Source organism: Pygocentrus nattereri, chromosome 7 (assembly GCF_015220715.1).
Source record: "Pygocentrus nattereri isolate fPygNat1 chromosome 7, fPygNat1.pri, whole genome shotgun sequence".
Lineage (NCBI taxonomy): Eukaryota > Metazoa > Chordata > Actinopteri > Characiformes > Serrasalmidae > Pygocentrus > Pygocentrus nattereri.
The window spans coordinates 28,446,713-28,461,943 of NC_051217.1; the positions used below are offsets into that span (position 1 = coordinate 28,446,713).

Sequence of the window (15,231 nt, forward strand, 5' to 3'; positions counted from 1 at the left end):
TCCACCATGTATAGAACTACAGAGTATAAACCTGGACTTAAACCTTAGCCTATTAGATCAATTTTGAGGGGTATTGAATGCTACCAGTAACCTTAAATGCAGCAAGTGTTTATTTTGAAATACTTGTCTGAATATTTTTAACAAGTGTCTAATAATGGTTTCTGCTGTGTACTTGGTTGTGTTAACTCCTACAATATACATTATATGATCAGGGACATAAGGACAGAATTATTTGCAAATTAAGTGTGGACTGATTGCAATGATATTCCTCTGTTGGAAGATATCATAACTACCGAATGTGAGTGTCTTCAGCATAAAATTCACATTAAACTTAGCACTGTCCCACCAGTCCAGTATAAGAGAAGTTTCAAAGTAATTGCATCATCCCAGTTTTGGTCACTGGAGTATATATCCACTGCTGAAATAAACATAATATGTACAACAACAAATCAATGTCCTGGAGGTTGGATTTTATGAGTAATAAGGTACAAACATATCAAAAATATATATTTGGCAACTGAACTTTATTGGGACAGCTCCACTTCCATGATATGTTGGTGATATGTTATGTTTTCATACACTCAGAAAATATGCTTTCATCCCAAAGCCCTGAGAACATGCACAAATGGGACATTTCATGTATACAAAAACAAACACAGAGATAAGTTATGGATGAAAAGTGTAAAAGTTATAAATTGTAATCCTGCAAGAAAAGCACTTGAACACAGTGAATTGAATAATATTAGCAAACAACCACAGAGAAACAACTAATTTCAGTTCTTACTACTGTCAACTTTATAGAAACCTTTTCATTATTAAAAAATTTGACAAAATATGTATTGTTGGGTATTTATAAAGCTATTAAACTCGGAAATGCAAAGATCAGGTTGTGATTATCAGAAAAAAATCACTTACACAGTACATGAAGAAATATCTGATTTGACTTGATGTCTAAATGACGTGTAAAACACCTATTTCCACATCTGAAACACTCAAAATAGCGGAATGTTCTCTCTTCCATCACTGGCTGGAGTCTTTGTATGCTTTGAATATTGCATGCTGTTAGTTAAACTAACAATCAATTTGTCCCTCAGTATGCTGGGGCGGCATTACGAACGGCACAGCACAGTACCATGGTGAAGATCATTTCGAAGACCTGCAAGCAAAAGAGCAAAAATGAAAGAAAATAATGAGAAAACAGTATCTACTTCAGCTTCCATTGAGGTGTGTTTTAAACAGGATGTTTCCAATATTCCTCACTCAAGCGCTACTGTCTCTTCTCATAATTAAAGTGTTTTACACAATGCATATAGCTCATGTTATTAAAGGTCACGTAGTATGAATTTGAGTACCATGATGACAGCAATAACGAGGGCAGCCAGACCAATCACATGGAGTTTCTCAGTAAACAGGTCTCTCAGCTTTGTGTGGCAACTCTGAGAAAAGGGACATAAAGCATTAGCACCATCTTCAGTACTGGATTTATCACCTAGTTTGCCACATTGCTGCAAATAAGGGTCACATTTTCAACATCCATCCATCCATCCATCCATCCATCCATCCATCCATCCATCCATCCAACCATCCATCCATCATCTTCCGCTTCTCTGGGGTTCAGGTCGCGGGGGCAGCATCCTAAGCAATAAGGCCCAGACCTCCCTTTCCCCAGACACTTCCACTAGCTCCCTGGGGGGGATCCCGAGGTGCTCCCAGGCCAGCTGGGCGATATAGTCACACCAGCGTGTCCTGGGTCTTCCCTGGGGTCTCCTCCCAGGAGGACTTGCCTGTGACACCTCCCAAGGGAGGCGTCCAGGAGGCATCCTAACAAGATGCCCGAACCACCTCAACTGGCTCCTCTCGACAGTCATATAATATTTCTCACCTTTATAAAATTGTGCAACTAGTTCTATGTTTCAGTGTTTATTTTTCAAATAGTGATTTATGTATTTTTTTTATTCAAGACAATCATAAATTGGTGTGAAAGACTGAAAAAATGTTAACACAATATTCTTCCCAGAATTATATTACTTGTTATTAGAGTTATTACAGTAAATTATTTTTCAGAAACTGACATCAAATATTGGAAAAATATTTGTAAAAAAGTGAAAAAAACTTTTTTTATAATTACACAAAATCATTTCAAAATAAAATAGTGCACATTTAAAATGAATTTCTCTTTAAAACAGACAAAAATCAAATTAATTTTCACAGAAAATCAAAAAATGCAATAAAAAATATAATGAAAACACAACATTCATCACCATAGATGAACCAACAAAATACCTGTGAGATGAGTGGATCAGTTTCTATTTTAGGACAGACAGCAGCTTGAACAGCCAAGAATAACGCATTGTCATCTCCTTTACCACAACACTCGAGCTGAAAGAGAAGCAAAGAAACCATTTTTAAACCATGCCACAAACATCATCATAACATTGAGCTTCAGTACCAATTTAATGTCCTCCATCTCCAACATACACACATGCAAAAAGGAAAAACATTACAGACAAGCATCACTGCCAGAAAACAGACGATTTAGTTGATCATAAAAGAAGTTATAGAGTCTTTATAACATGGTTATGAGGCCAAGAAGCACAAAAAGCTTACAAACTCGTTTCCAAAAAAAAGTTGAGATGCTGTGCAAAATGTAAATAAAAATTAAATGCAACGATGTGCAAATAATTTAAACTCTATATTTCATGAATAGGTAAAATTGAAATTGAAGAGACAACATGTCAGATATTGAAACTTAAAAATGTGCATGCTTCTTGATAAACATATGGCCATATTGACTTTGATGCCAGCAACACACTTTGAAAAACCTGGGAACTGAGGAGACCAGTTGCTGTAGTTTTGAAAGTGAAATGTTTTGTTGTTCTTGTTTAATATAGGATTTCAGCTGCTCAACAGTTCAGGGTCTTCTTTGAAGTAGTTTCTTAATACGTTAGTGTACTTAAGTATTTTTTTGTGTATCTGTACTTTACTGAAGTGTTTCCATTCTGGGCAACTTTTTACTTTCACTCCACTAAATTTCAAAGTGAAATATCTTTTTACTCCACTACATTATGCGAAATCTGTCGTTCCTTTTGGCTTATGTGTGTATAAAAATGTAAAAAAAGTCAAAACGAAAGAAGTGTGAAGCAAACACAACAATCAGGGTACAGTGTGCACTTGTTTTGACCTGTTTAACATACCTACCCAGACTGTGAGAATAAAGCCATAATATTTAGAGAAAAAAGTTGTAAGATTTTGAGAATAAAAATCATAAGATTTCAAAAATAGTCAGCTAACTGTAGGTTAGTGTCTGTGAAACTTCATGCCCTCTTTAAATGGCAGGAGATGTAGTCCCAATAATCATGTAGACGACCCTGAGTGCGATTCTCCTTCAACAAAACAGACAGACAGTTTCCTCCAATTCTGTCTGGCTATTTATTCTAAATAAACAGTTTCCTGCACAGCTGTTTCAGCCATTTCATGTACTAATAACAGGCCGGTGCTGATTTGCCAGGACAGACAGGGACACTGAGTATATTTATTTATTGGTGAAATCAATATGAAAGTATAACTCCCCTAAATGCCCCTCGTTTTAACATGAGCAGGTGCTGCATTCCCTTTGCAAAGTCCTTGGCTACAATATTGCGACCTTTCATGGTATTAATGCCACGTTAATGTCGCAATTCTGCAACTTTATTTTCTCAAAATATTACGATTTTATTCTCAAAGTCTACTATTTTTATTTTATTAACAGTGGCCCTAAAACGCTGTCGTATGGTTCAACATGATGGAACTAACCTAACTTTATTTAAATAGACCACAGTATAGAAATATGTATACATATGCAGTTGTGACTGTCATGTGTCTGTTTTCTGAATTTATACAAACACTATTTCATGTTATAGTAAATTTGTTTAAACCTACAGATGTAGTATAGGTTCAAAAACAGCTTCTTCCCACATGCCATAAGAACTCTGAATAACATGCTGAACTCTAAATAAAATACTGCTCCAATTCTTTTTTAATTACTCCATACCTGAGAGCTCCAGTGCAATACACTCTCTTTTATATATATATATATACTTATTTAAAATGCATGTGTCTATTGATATACATATGTTTACATATGCACTACACTGTACTACTTATTATTTTTTTCTTTTCTCCCTGATCTACTCTGAGCCAATGCAATGTAATTTTGTTCTAATGTGCACTGTATGGTGTAAATTTGAATAACACTGTCTAAGTCTATAGTAAGGTAAGACTCATTTGTGAACCCGTGTTTAAAGAAAGCTTTTATTAAACTTAAACTTGTAAGTAAGTTGCAAATAAATCTTAAACTGAAACTTTGCTTATTTGCAAAAGGTTATTTCCACTTGGTGCTACCTAATGTATATTGTTTGCCTTCAGTGTTTTGTGCTTATGATAATTTTAATTTAAGACATCAGAGTCAGACTAATTAATGCCATTCTTTTAAAAGACTGGTTTACCCAGTGTGACACTAGAGTATTTTCACCTAAAATGAGTTAATGAAATGGTCGTAGGACATTAAAGTCTGAATTAATCTTTTAGTACTTTTACTTTCAAATACTTAAGTACATTTAAGGGGCAAATACTTTTGTACTTTTACAAGTGGACATCTAAAGCGAGGACTTCTACGCTTACTGGAGTAATATTTTGCCTTGGGAATCTGTTCTTTAACTCAAGTACATGATTTGTGTACTTCGTCAACCACTGCTGATAACAAGCTGGATGGTCCCCTCTTCTCTTCAGCCCAGAGGTCTCAGCACCCATAATTTCCAAAAAAGAAAGAATTTTGCCTCAGTCTATCATAAATGAGCTTAGGCCCAGAGAAGGCAGTGTTTCTGGATCCTGTTTGTATATTGTTTCTTCATTGCATGGTAGAATTTGAACTTACAATTGTAGTTGCAGTGACAAACTGTGTTCACAGATAGTGGTTTTCAGAAGAGTTACAGAGCCCATGCACTGATTTCTATTATAGAATCATATTTGTTTTTTAATTAAGTACCACCGGAGGCCCCAAAAGTCACGGCCAGACAATATTGGTTTTCAGCCTTGTTCCTTGCATAAAGAAATTTCTCCATATTCTCTGAATTTTTTTATGATATTATGATCTGTAGATGATGGAATCCACAAATTTTGCTCTTTTACGTTGAGAAACATTTTTCTTGAATTGTTGCACTATTTGTTTGTTTCTGTCACAGAGTGATGAACTCCACATCTTCTGAAAGACCTCTGAAAGATATTACCGATCTGCTGTCGGTAAACCTAATTAGCTGTGACATTTTCCAGTGGGTTTCTTTTTTTTTGCTTTACACAACATTACCAGCCTTTTCTTGCCCCTCTCAACTCCTCTGAAACATTTTTCTGACATCAAATAAAAAATAGACACATATATTTTTGAAAAACCAACAAAATATCTCTAGTTTCACTATTTGCACATCACTGCATTCTGTTTTTATTTACATTTTGCAGTGTCCCAACTTTTTTGTAAACAAGGTTGTAATAGGTGCTGAGCTAAAGTGAGTAGGGAAACAGTCTATTTGGCTCACAGTTCTGTGGAAGACCTCCACAACTTTAACAGCGGCCTGCCTGGTGACTGACTCCACTGGATCCACAGCTTTCATGTAGGCAGCATCATAGAAGCTGATGAGCTCTGTGGAGATCTGAATAAATGACTGCAGTTAGCTTTGTATGACACAATTCGGCAATCATTTGAACTGTGTGGGGTCAGTGACATATGAGTATAATGTGTGTTCATGTACCGTGTCCCTGTTGATGAAACCCCATATTCCTGCTGCCACTTCACAGGCAAACAAGATGACTAAACATGTGAAAAACTGAATGAGAGAGAGAGAGAGAGAGAGAGAGTCATTCATTTTACAAGACTAAACAACACTACCATCCTTGTCTTGATGAGGGTCACTCAAGCAATGGACAACACAACACATTATTTGGTCAAGAAACAGTGTGACTTATTAGTCACTTATTGAAAAAATAGTTCAGGATTCTTGCCAGTTAAAAATTTGATTAACCAGCCTACTCAATCCATTTATTCAGCCTAGACTACAGAACACACATTTAGAAATTTCAGTACATACATGGTAGAATCATTTGAGTAAAGACTGCTGAGCATTAGGTTTAAAACTGTGCTAAACATCCTTTTAACTGGAGCTGAGTTAAATGAAAAATGAAAAATGTAACCATCATTCCATTTATTATAAACATATTTATAATTTTATAAATCTCCTTTCTAATGATGCATCTCAAAGGTGGAAGTACATTTTGAAAGACTGCTTTGGAGTCAATACAGACCTGCCTGCTAGATTTGTTTGTCTACCTGGCTTAAATTCCTTTAACAAAGAAAAATGAGGAGCAGTTACAGTAAGCACTCTATTACAAATGCTAGGAATCAGCACAGATGTATTTATTAGCCTGTTAATGCATGCTGGGTATTGTAGTGTGAGAACACTACAAAATCACTGCAAAATCACAAGAACAATATAAAATTGTGAATTCCAACAAACTGATGAGGCTGAGGGCTACAATGCAGTGCTACAGAATACTACATAACATAACATATTAAATGCTAGCTTTAGGTAACAATCCCTGCTGAAATGACCAGTACAGAACAGTAGGAATTCCATGCTGATCTATGCTGGTGACCTGCTGTCTTTCTAATAGGGATAATGGCTAAAATGTAATGTAATGTAATGTAATGGTCAATATGTTCTCTGGTTGTTTTATCTATATAAAAAAAAAAATCAAACAGTACTTACTGTTCCAAGAAGGCACTGAGACTCTTGAATGGCACCATAGCAACCAAGAAATCCAACAAACATCATCACAGCTCCAACAGCTATCAGGACATAAACACCTAGAAAAGTGACCAAACATTTCTGTGCATGAGCAGGATGTTCAAAAGCGTTGAGACCCGTTCTATTTCATCCAGTACAACCAATAAGCTGAAATGTAATGCATAATTAACATTTATTAATAGGCCTGCACATGTATGAGAAGGAACACATTGCAGGAAATACAAATATCCTTAATTCACCTTGTGAACCAAGTTTCTCTAAAAGATTTTGGCCTTTGGATTAGTATTATTATTATATGTATTAGTATTAGTATATGTATTATTGATCGAACAGATTTAGCATATGAAGTTTGCCCCACTCTTGTCACACAATCTCTAATCTTTATCATCCAGTCCTGTGAAACTTCCTGTTCTCTTTGTGTCTGCATTTTAATCACAAGCTTCTCTCCCCTCCAAGCCTTTACTCCCTCTTTTTTCTGTGTAAAACATGATGTGGTCACTGGGGGCTGACATCTAAGCTTTGCGAGTAATCTGCTGCCTTCATCACCACAGTAACATGTAGAGGAGGCGTCAAAGAGTAGTTCAGCCTACTGAAAGGAAAGCAAATACAACCATAGGGAAAGGAAGACTAAACAGGAACACACCACATCACAGTCACAGTGGTCTGTAATGGACGTATATCAAAGTGAACTGAGCCAGAATTTTTAATAGAATCAGACATTGCCTGATACCTGTGTAGCTTTTAGATGGTAATGTATTTGTTAAAGCACTGTCATGGTGGAGACATACAAACCCTATTCTAAAAACTTTGGGACAGTAGGAAAAATGTAAATAGACAGTGTTTTGACCTGTATTCAATTGAAAACAGTACAAAGACAAGACATTTAATTTTTTTTTTGTTAATATATATGATTATTCTAATGATTATTCCAAAAAAGTTAGGGCAGGGTCATGTTTACATCTCCTTTCCTTTTAACAGTGTTCAGTAATCATTTGGGACCCCAACTGTTATGTAAACTGGAATTTTTTTTCCATTCTTGCTTTATGTAACACTGGGATCAACAATCCAGGGTGTCTGCATTTGTATACTATGCTTCATAATGCACCTCACGTTTTTAGTAGGAGACAGATCTGGACTGTAGGCAGACCAGCCAAGCACTCGGACTCTCTTTCTACGAAGCCTCACTGTTGTAATGTGTCATGTGGCTTAGCACTGTCTTGCCTAAACAAGCTGAGATGTCCTTGAAAGGGATGTTGTCTAGAAGGCAATATCTGTTGCTCCAAAATGCCTATGCACCCCTCAGCATTAATGGTGCTTCGCTGATGTGCAAGTTACCTATGCTACTGATAGTAACACACCCCCATACCATGACAGATGCTGGCTTTTGAACTTTGTGTTGACAAGTCAGGATGGTCCTTTTCTTCTTTGGACCAAAGAAAACAAAGTCATTATTTTCAGAAACAATTTAAAAGGTAGATTTCCTCTTAGCATCAGTTCATCTCAGGTGAGCTTTAGCCAAGAGAAGTCAGTAGCCCACACAAGGTAAACACACAAGGATTTGTCTGAAGTCCCAGATTCTCTGAATCTTTTAACAATATTATGGACAGTCGATGATGAAATCCCATCTATTTTTGGAACGCTGACCCAAACTTGCTCATAAACGCCTAAGCATTTCATGAACACTCATCAATCAGGATAGCATCAACTGTTACTTATTCACCTATTTAAAGTTACAATATAGGTGTTTCTGATTATCCCACAAACTTCCCAGGTGTACATTGCCCCTGTCAAAACAATTACATTTTACTATTACGCTATAACATTTGGAATTAGCATATATTTACAAAAATGAATGAAGTTGATAAATACCTGTAAAAGATGTTTACAAATCGGCACTTTCTGTTTTTATTTGCATTATCCATACTGGCCCTAACATTTTTAGAATTAGGATTGTACATGCAGAGCATTACAAGACAAAAGTAAGCTTATTCAAATTTACCACTATTGTACCATATAATGTATAACATAACATAATGTATCACAATTACATGCAAAATTCAGAAGACAAATGTAGGTCCGCTGTTTGCCTTGGATAGTGAATAGAATGGCTATATTTGTGTTTTAGACCCAAGACAGTATGTTTCTCTACAATGCACTATTTCACATCTAAACACTCCAAATGAGTTTGTTTACATTCCTTAAGATCTTAATCAAGGACGCACACACACACACACACACATTTCAATTCTGAACGTTATTTACATAATTTAGAACTTAATTCTATTAACCCTATTTCAGCATTAATGTCTCTCATGCACTCCAGTTAAAGATGCTAATGTTTATTATTGGGTCATGATGATATCGACTACAGCAGACAACTGCTCTGAATACTAGTATCAAACAGATGATGGTGGTGTTATATTGATGTCGTTTATGGAGAAACTGGAGTTAACCCAGCATTAGGAAGATAATGGAAGAGAAAAAAGCAGAAAATGTTTAAAGGTTGCATTCTGTTTTTCAAAAGGCAGGAAAAAAGAATGGTAGGATTTCACATGGCAATCATAGCTGCTGACTCTGAGTGACTCCAAATTTCAGCTTTTGAACATTTCTGAGCTGCAATGATTTGCCAAGGTGGCAGGGCCTAAGCATATTTTTGTAACGGTTTAACCAGCAGTTAAGCAATCCAGCGTACTAAAAACATCCACTGCACGTTCTAATTTGTGGAGTAATGAGCACATGTGTAGGGTTATTTGAATTGCACATGGGTGTGCAGTGGAAGCCCAGAGCATGATTGACAAGATGAAGGAAGAAAAACAAAGTCTTGATCTTTCTCTTCTTTGCTTGGGTGGGCCAAACCAGCCAGCCAACCCCTTAAAATCAAAAGAGACCATCGGTGCTATAAAAAGCAAAGGGCGTTGTAGTTAAACTCAACAGAGGGAGGCAAGAAGACGGCCCCTACGCAAATGAATGGCCACTAACTGCAAGTTAGTGCCCACAGTAAGAGAAGCACAGAGTCTGGATGAACTGTGTATCCTCAGCAGCTGCGTGAATCTCAGGGTACGTAAAGTATAGGGAGTGTGTGTGTATGTATAAGGGTGGAGTGTAACACGCCCTGTGGTAACATTGTGCTTCTCCCTGGTCAGTTTAAAATTAGGGCCACTCTTCACTGTATGGGTGTGGTTCCAGAAACAGTTATATTTATATAAGGGCAAAAGCGGAGGGGGGGGGGGGGGGGGGGGGGGTCAGAAATCATAATGCATTTTCTTTCTGCATTGCGATGTTTGTGAGTGAAACATGGTATGATAGTTGGGAATGGTGGGGGGGTAATGTGAAACATAATATGACTGGTTAATTGTTGGTTATATTTTCCCCTCCTGCTGGTGCATGGTGATGTAATCAAAGCTCAGAAGATGTTTTAGAGGCAGGAAAACATTACATTTAATACACATTTACTGTAAAGGCACTCAGAAACACACATACACACACTTATTATAGATGATCAACAAAACATGTAGTTTTACTAAATTTGTTCAGCATACAACTGTATGTAGACACGGCAGCAGAAAACGTTTACATTTTGTCAAACCCTTTATGAACTCATTGAACTAAAATAGTAATATTACTAAGGAGAAACAAATGGCCCAAAATAATTCACTCCAAAACATATTGTATTAGGTAGCATCATTAATTACACTACACTACCTTCAACATTTGCCGAGCACAGTCAATAAACGACTTCACTTTGCCTAAAATAGCTGCTCAGGAATGAACTGAGAGATGTATACAAAAAAAGTTTGTTTATTATATTATGATTTTAAATTTATAATCCTGTCAGTAGTGTGTAAACACACACACACACACACATCATAAGCCAGTGGTCCATGCATTCTTGGACTACTCAAAACCCAGAGGATGTACGCAGGTCCTGTTTCCTGTCTGTCTCTTTCATAAGGTAGAGGTTTCTGGACTCATCGTTCACAGCTCACTACAAGGGAAGCCAATAACATCCTAAAAGACCACTCTGGCACTGATAACTACAATAACTATATGGATTCTGCATAGTTTAAAACTCACACAATTTATCCATAAATTGATAAATTGCCAAGTAATCAAATGGCTTGTTGAGCTGAGTGATGACGGCACAATTCCCAATTAAATTAAACACCTGCACAACAACACATTTTACAGTCAGACCACACAGTCTATGTACACTTTCAGTGTTTAGAGTTCACTTTCAGTGTTTCAGAGTATTATTTATTAGACCATATAGATTTACCACAGCAAAACTTCAAGTGACACCTCAGTGACTAAATAAGATAAATATGATGTAACGTCCTGTTGTGGCTCAGATTAAGATGTTTTGCCATTTGATATAATATGTGCAATCAGCCTCTCAGGCACATGTACTACCCCTGTTTGTTGTTGTGGAAAACTCAGGTCTATGCTGTCTAGCTTAGCCATGAAGTGGATGTACAGTTGTACTAATTGTACATTGCATAACGTGCATGTTCATTAATTGATTTATATTACATCAGACCTTCTTATTGGTGAGTTGATCATTTTAGAACCAGTGTATAAAAAATTATGCCAATCCTTATAACTTACTGATGTAGAATGTTCCTGGAGCTTGGGTCCCCTCAAACTGAAGCATCAGGAGATTACTGGTTTGAGCATCATGGCGAAGCCACAGAGCTATTCCCAAAATAACACCCCCAGCCAGCTACAACAGAGAAAGATATGTAAAGTAAGAAAAAAAGCACAAGACTGTACACCCTCTATTAACAGAGAGTTCTCTAGGGATGAATCAGTCATCTGGTTAGTCCATCTTCTAAAGTCACCTCTTCCAAAAATAATAGGCCAGACATTTTTTAGGATGTTTGTGTTTCGAGTACTATGTTCGTGCGATAACAAGTGGGTGAGAGAGGAGTGTGTTTGGTTTCTGGATGTCAGGTGTTCATAACAGCTATCTGTTGGTATATCAGTTATCTCATTCAATTGTTTATCGAGGAGCAGGAACCCACAGTTCCGGAGAGAAAAGTGAGGTTGACACTCTGTGACGCTCAGTCACCAGTGGAGGACAATAAGTGGAAGTACTACGTGATGGTTTGTCACTTTGTTGCATCAGATCCAAAAACATGGATCTGATGAAAAATAAAAAGATACCACACCTCTAGCACAACTGGAGACTGGAATAAAGGTTGTGCATTTGTGCCTGAAATGAAAGAAGGCGGTCAAGAGGTCTGAACTGTAGGTTTGTCTTTCCAATGCTGGGCAAAAAAAAAGGCACAAGATTAAAAAGGAGCATGTTGAGCATGAAAATTAAAGGGGAATAGTTTCACATAATCAAGCCACTAAAAGGTAAACAAAGTCATCCAGAGTGGTTTGAATGTGAAATGCCCTGTACTAAAGAAACTACTCACTGAGTCAGAATTGCACACAGAGTTGGTGATAGGAACCAGATGTTTAAAGTAATGAAAGCTCACCGAAAGTTCTTACATGAAATGGTTACATACACACTGCCTGAGTGATTATTTTACAATAGTTTTAAGACCATTTAGGGTGGATGTGAGGCAAAATAGAAATTATGTGAATATATCATCAGTACAAAAAAAAATCAAATCACATACAGGTTCACTAGACATTCTGGATAATAGACAAAATGCCATGTATGCATTATAGATATTGTGGCTCCTGGTTCCTACTAAGCCAGAAATCTGAGTCAGAAAGATTCTCTACACCATTACACCATCTACAACGCAACACCAAACCTCCCTGAATGGCTCATGCTTACTTAAAGCATAATTATTTCCTTTTGAAACATCAGTGGAATTTAAGTTGAATAGATCTGGACTGAAAATGGTGCAGCAAAGTTAAACAGCAAAATGTCAGTGGAAGATGAAAAGACGTAAAAGTGTTGAAGCCACACAGTTTCTAATATTGTTGGCCTCACACTGTTTTTTGCCATTCTTTCCTCAAAGTAAGAATAATATTGTCTTTTGTTAAAAAATACACTACACCACAGCCTGCAGTGAGAGGTTGGGGTTTAGAGAACTACACATGCCATGTAGAAGTATTTCATGGCCATTCCTCTGGCAATGGCAAATCCAGTTTTATTATCAAACCAAACTGTTTGTTCTTCACCTTTTGGGATTTGCTTCAGTGATAAGGAATAAAGCATAACCATCAACATTCATAATTCATCAGGTCTTGCTTCAAGAAATCAGCAATGAACAAGATAACAAGCGTGAGAAAAGGGCTGGAGTCAGACTCAGGAATCAGGCTACGTTTTATCATCTTTCATTTACCGAAGAGTTTATTTCTGCTTTCTAAACGTCTTTGCGGTGTAGCTTCGACTGTACTGACACGTAGTCGCCACTATCTTTATATCAAGATTAACCCCACGACGTCTGATTTCACGCGCTATACAATGCGTAAAAGAAGAGGACTCGTTTTATGCACACAGCTGACGTCGCTGTCGCTCTTTTGGCATCTTCTCCTGCTGCTCGTTCCTGCGTATGAAGTTTCAGGAAAGTGACTGGAAGAACACAGAATGCTGCGTGACTAGCGCTGATGGGAAAAAGCTTACGCCGGTTACATTGATGGTCTTATTTGAAAGACGTTTCCGGAGATTAAATTCACGGCTTGATTGCAAGATCGTGAAAAAAAAAAAAAGAATATAATTTTATTTATTTATTTATTTATTTATTGTATTATAATATATATTTTAATTTATATATTATAATGGTGCAGCAGCGAATATTTAGATGAAAATAATGTCATTTAGGTGAAAATAGCAGCATTTCTCGCTTTCAAGCTGAGATATGGTAATATGAATCCTCGCAGTCTCTCTGACCGGCCGATGTAAAACAACATAAAAACAAAACCACGATTTTTCCCGCTATAATCTGTGGCTGTGAATTTCCACATGACAGACATCTTTTTTTAACTCAAATGTTAGTTCCAGTTTTAAAGCTGTCTTAGGCTACTTAAACAAATAAAGCATAAACTCACCCAAAAAATGAAATTGAAGAAAAAAAGCATGTACTTAATACACTGAGAACAGCCCGTTAGAACCATGGTTGGTTGAGGATCCTAGTGAGTTCCAAAGAAACGATGCTGGGTGTAAATTAGCCTCAGAAATGAGCACAAAAGACTACAAGAACCATCCAAGCAGGGCTGCGTGCTGTCAGAGAGCTGCTCCACACTATGTTCATCTCACACACGGGAGCCGAGTGAAGGCAGAAACTGAGACGGCCCACAATTTGAGGCCGTGAGGTGGACACTGTGCCTCTAAGTCACACAGACCCACATCAGATTCAGCTTCGGACAAGCTAAAGACATTTTAGCTAAGGCGTTTTCAGAAAAGGAAAATAAAGCGAATTAGCTTGTTAGCTTGTTAACAATGCTGGGCTGTGTCTGAGGAGTACAGTGAGAAGTAAACACATTGTGGCAATGATTTGCACAAATAAGTTTTTTTTTTGCTATATATTCGTTAATTAAATTTGGCTTCAGACCAAAAGATAGGCATGAGACTGGGAGTAAATCTGAGTTTTTAGTAAACCGTTATTTAAACCCTACAAAAGACATTTTAATGGATTTGTTGAAAATAAACACAACTTTACTTTCAATACTTAATCTGATTAAAAGAATGCGTGTGAGCCGAATCTAGGGTGTAACTTTGGAATGAATATTGGAGGGGTCAAAGAGGAAATTGCAAAAGTTAAACACCTTTGGGAAATTTGCAAAAAATAAAAGGATTTAATCTTACCACAAGAATTTTTTTGTTGGTTGTGAAAAGATATATTAATGAAAAATGCAGACATGTATCTTGGCAGAGTTTGTTACATGTACTGTTGTTACAATACTGTGTCCTCAAGATTAGGATCTTAATCCTTATAGCAAAATACTATCTATACTCTTATTGGCCATATTTGGTTGTCAAAAACGCCCAACATGCCTTCATTTCCTCAGGAGGCTGAAGAGAGCAAACCTTTCACTTCAGCTCCTCGGCAACTTCTACAGGATCACAGTGGAGAGTGTGCTGACCAACTGCATCATGGTCTGGTATGGCAGCTCAAAAAGTTGCAATGGCAGCTCCTGCAAAAGTTGATGAAAACAGCCCAGTCCATCACTGCACCTGCCCTCCCACAGGACATTTACAATAAAATCTGTCTGAGGAACGCCAGTATTACCTCAGACCCCCACACCCCAGCCACTTCCTACACTCATTGTCCATTTTATTAACACCATATAAGTGCATTTTGTAGTCCTACAATTATAGACTGTAGACTATCTGATTCTCTGCATACTTTGCCAGCCCCCTTTAATCCTGTTCTTCAGTGGTCAGGACGACCACAGAGAAGGTATTATTTGGACCGTGGATCATTCTCAGCACTGC

General features: G+C 37.2%; 1 protein-coding gene across 1 annotated transcript; it reads right to left on the bottom strand.

The window, feature by feature from the left end:
• Nucleotides 1-505: 505 nt before the first annotated feature.
• cd81b (CD81 molecule b) lies at nucleotides 506-14,072 on the bottom strand. The gene is made up of 8 exons (XM_017711099.2): nucleotides 13,845-14,072; nucleotides 11,439-11,553; nucleotides 6,795-6,892; nucleotides 5,781-5,855; nucleotides 5,568-5,681; nucleotides 2,284-2,379; nucleotides 1,353-1,436; nucleotides 506-1,156 (listed from the first exon to the last, which is right to left on the bottom strand). Exons 1-8 carry the CDS (start codon nucleotides 13,908-13,910, stop codon nucleotides 1,091-1,093), a joined length of 714 nt encoding a protein of 237 aa, XP_017566588.1. The 5' UTR covers nucleotides 13,911-14,072; the 3' UTR covers nucleotides 506-1,090.
• Nucleotides 14,073-15,231: the final 1,159 nt, after the last annotated feature.

What these genes read in the sequence shown, in the direction of transcription:
- cd81b (XM_017711099.2), bottom strand. Translation starts at nt 13,910, where the DNA reads ATGGTTCTAACGGGCTGTTCTCAGTGTATTAAGTACATGCTTTTTTTC. An exon ending in GTTTCATCAACAGGGACACG is followed by an intron (nt 5,682 to 5,780) that starts GTACATGAACAC and finishes TCATTTATTCAG; the next exon opens with ATCTCCACAGAGCTCATCAG. An exon ending in TCGTTATTGCTGTCATCATG is followed by an intron (nt 1,157 to 1,352) that starts GTACTCAAATTC and finishes TTTTGCTTGCAG; the next exon opens with GTCTTCGAAATGATCTTCAC.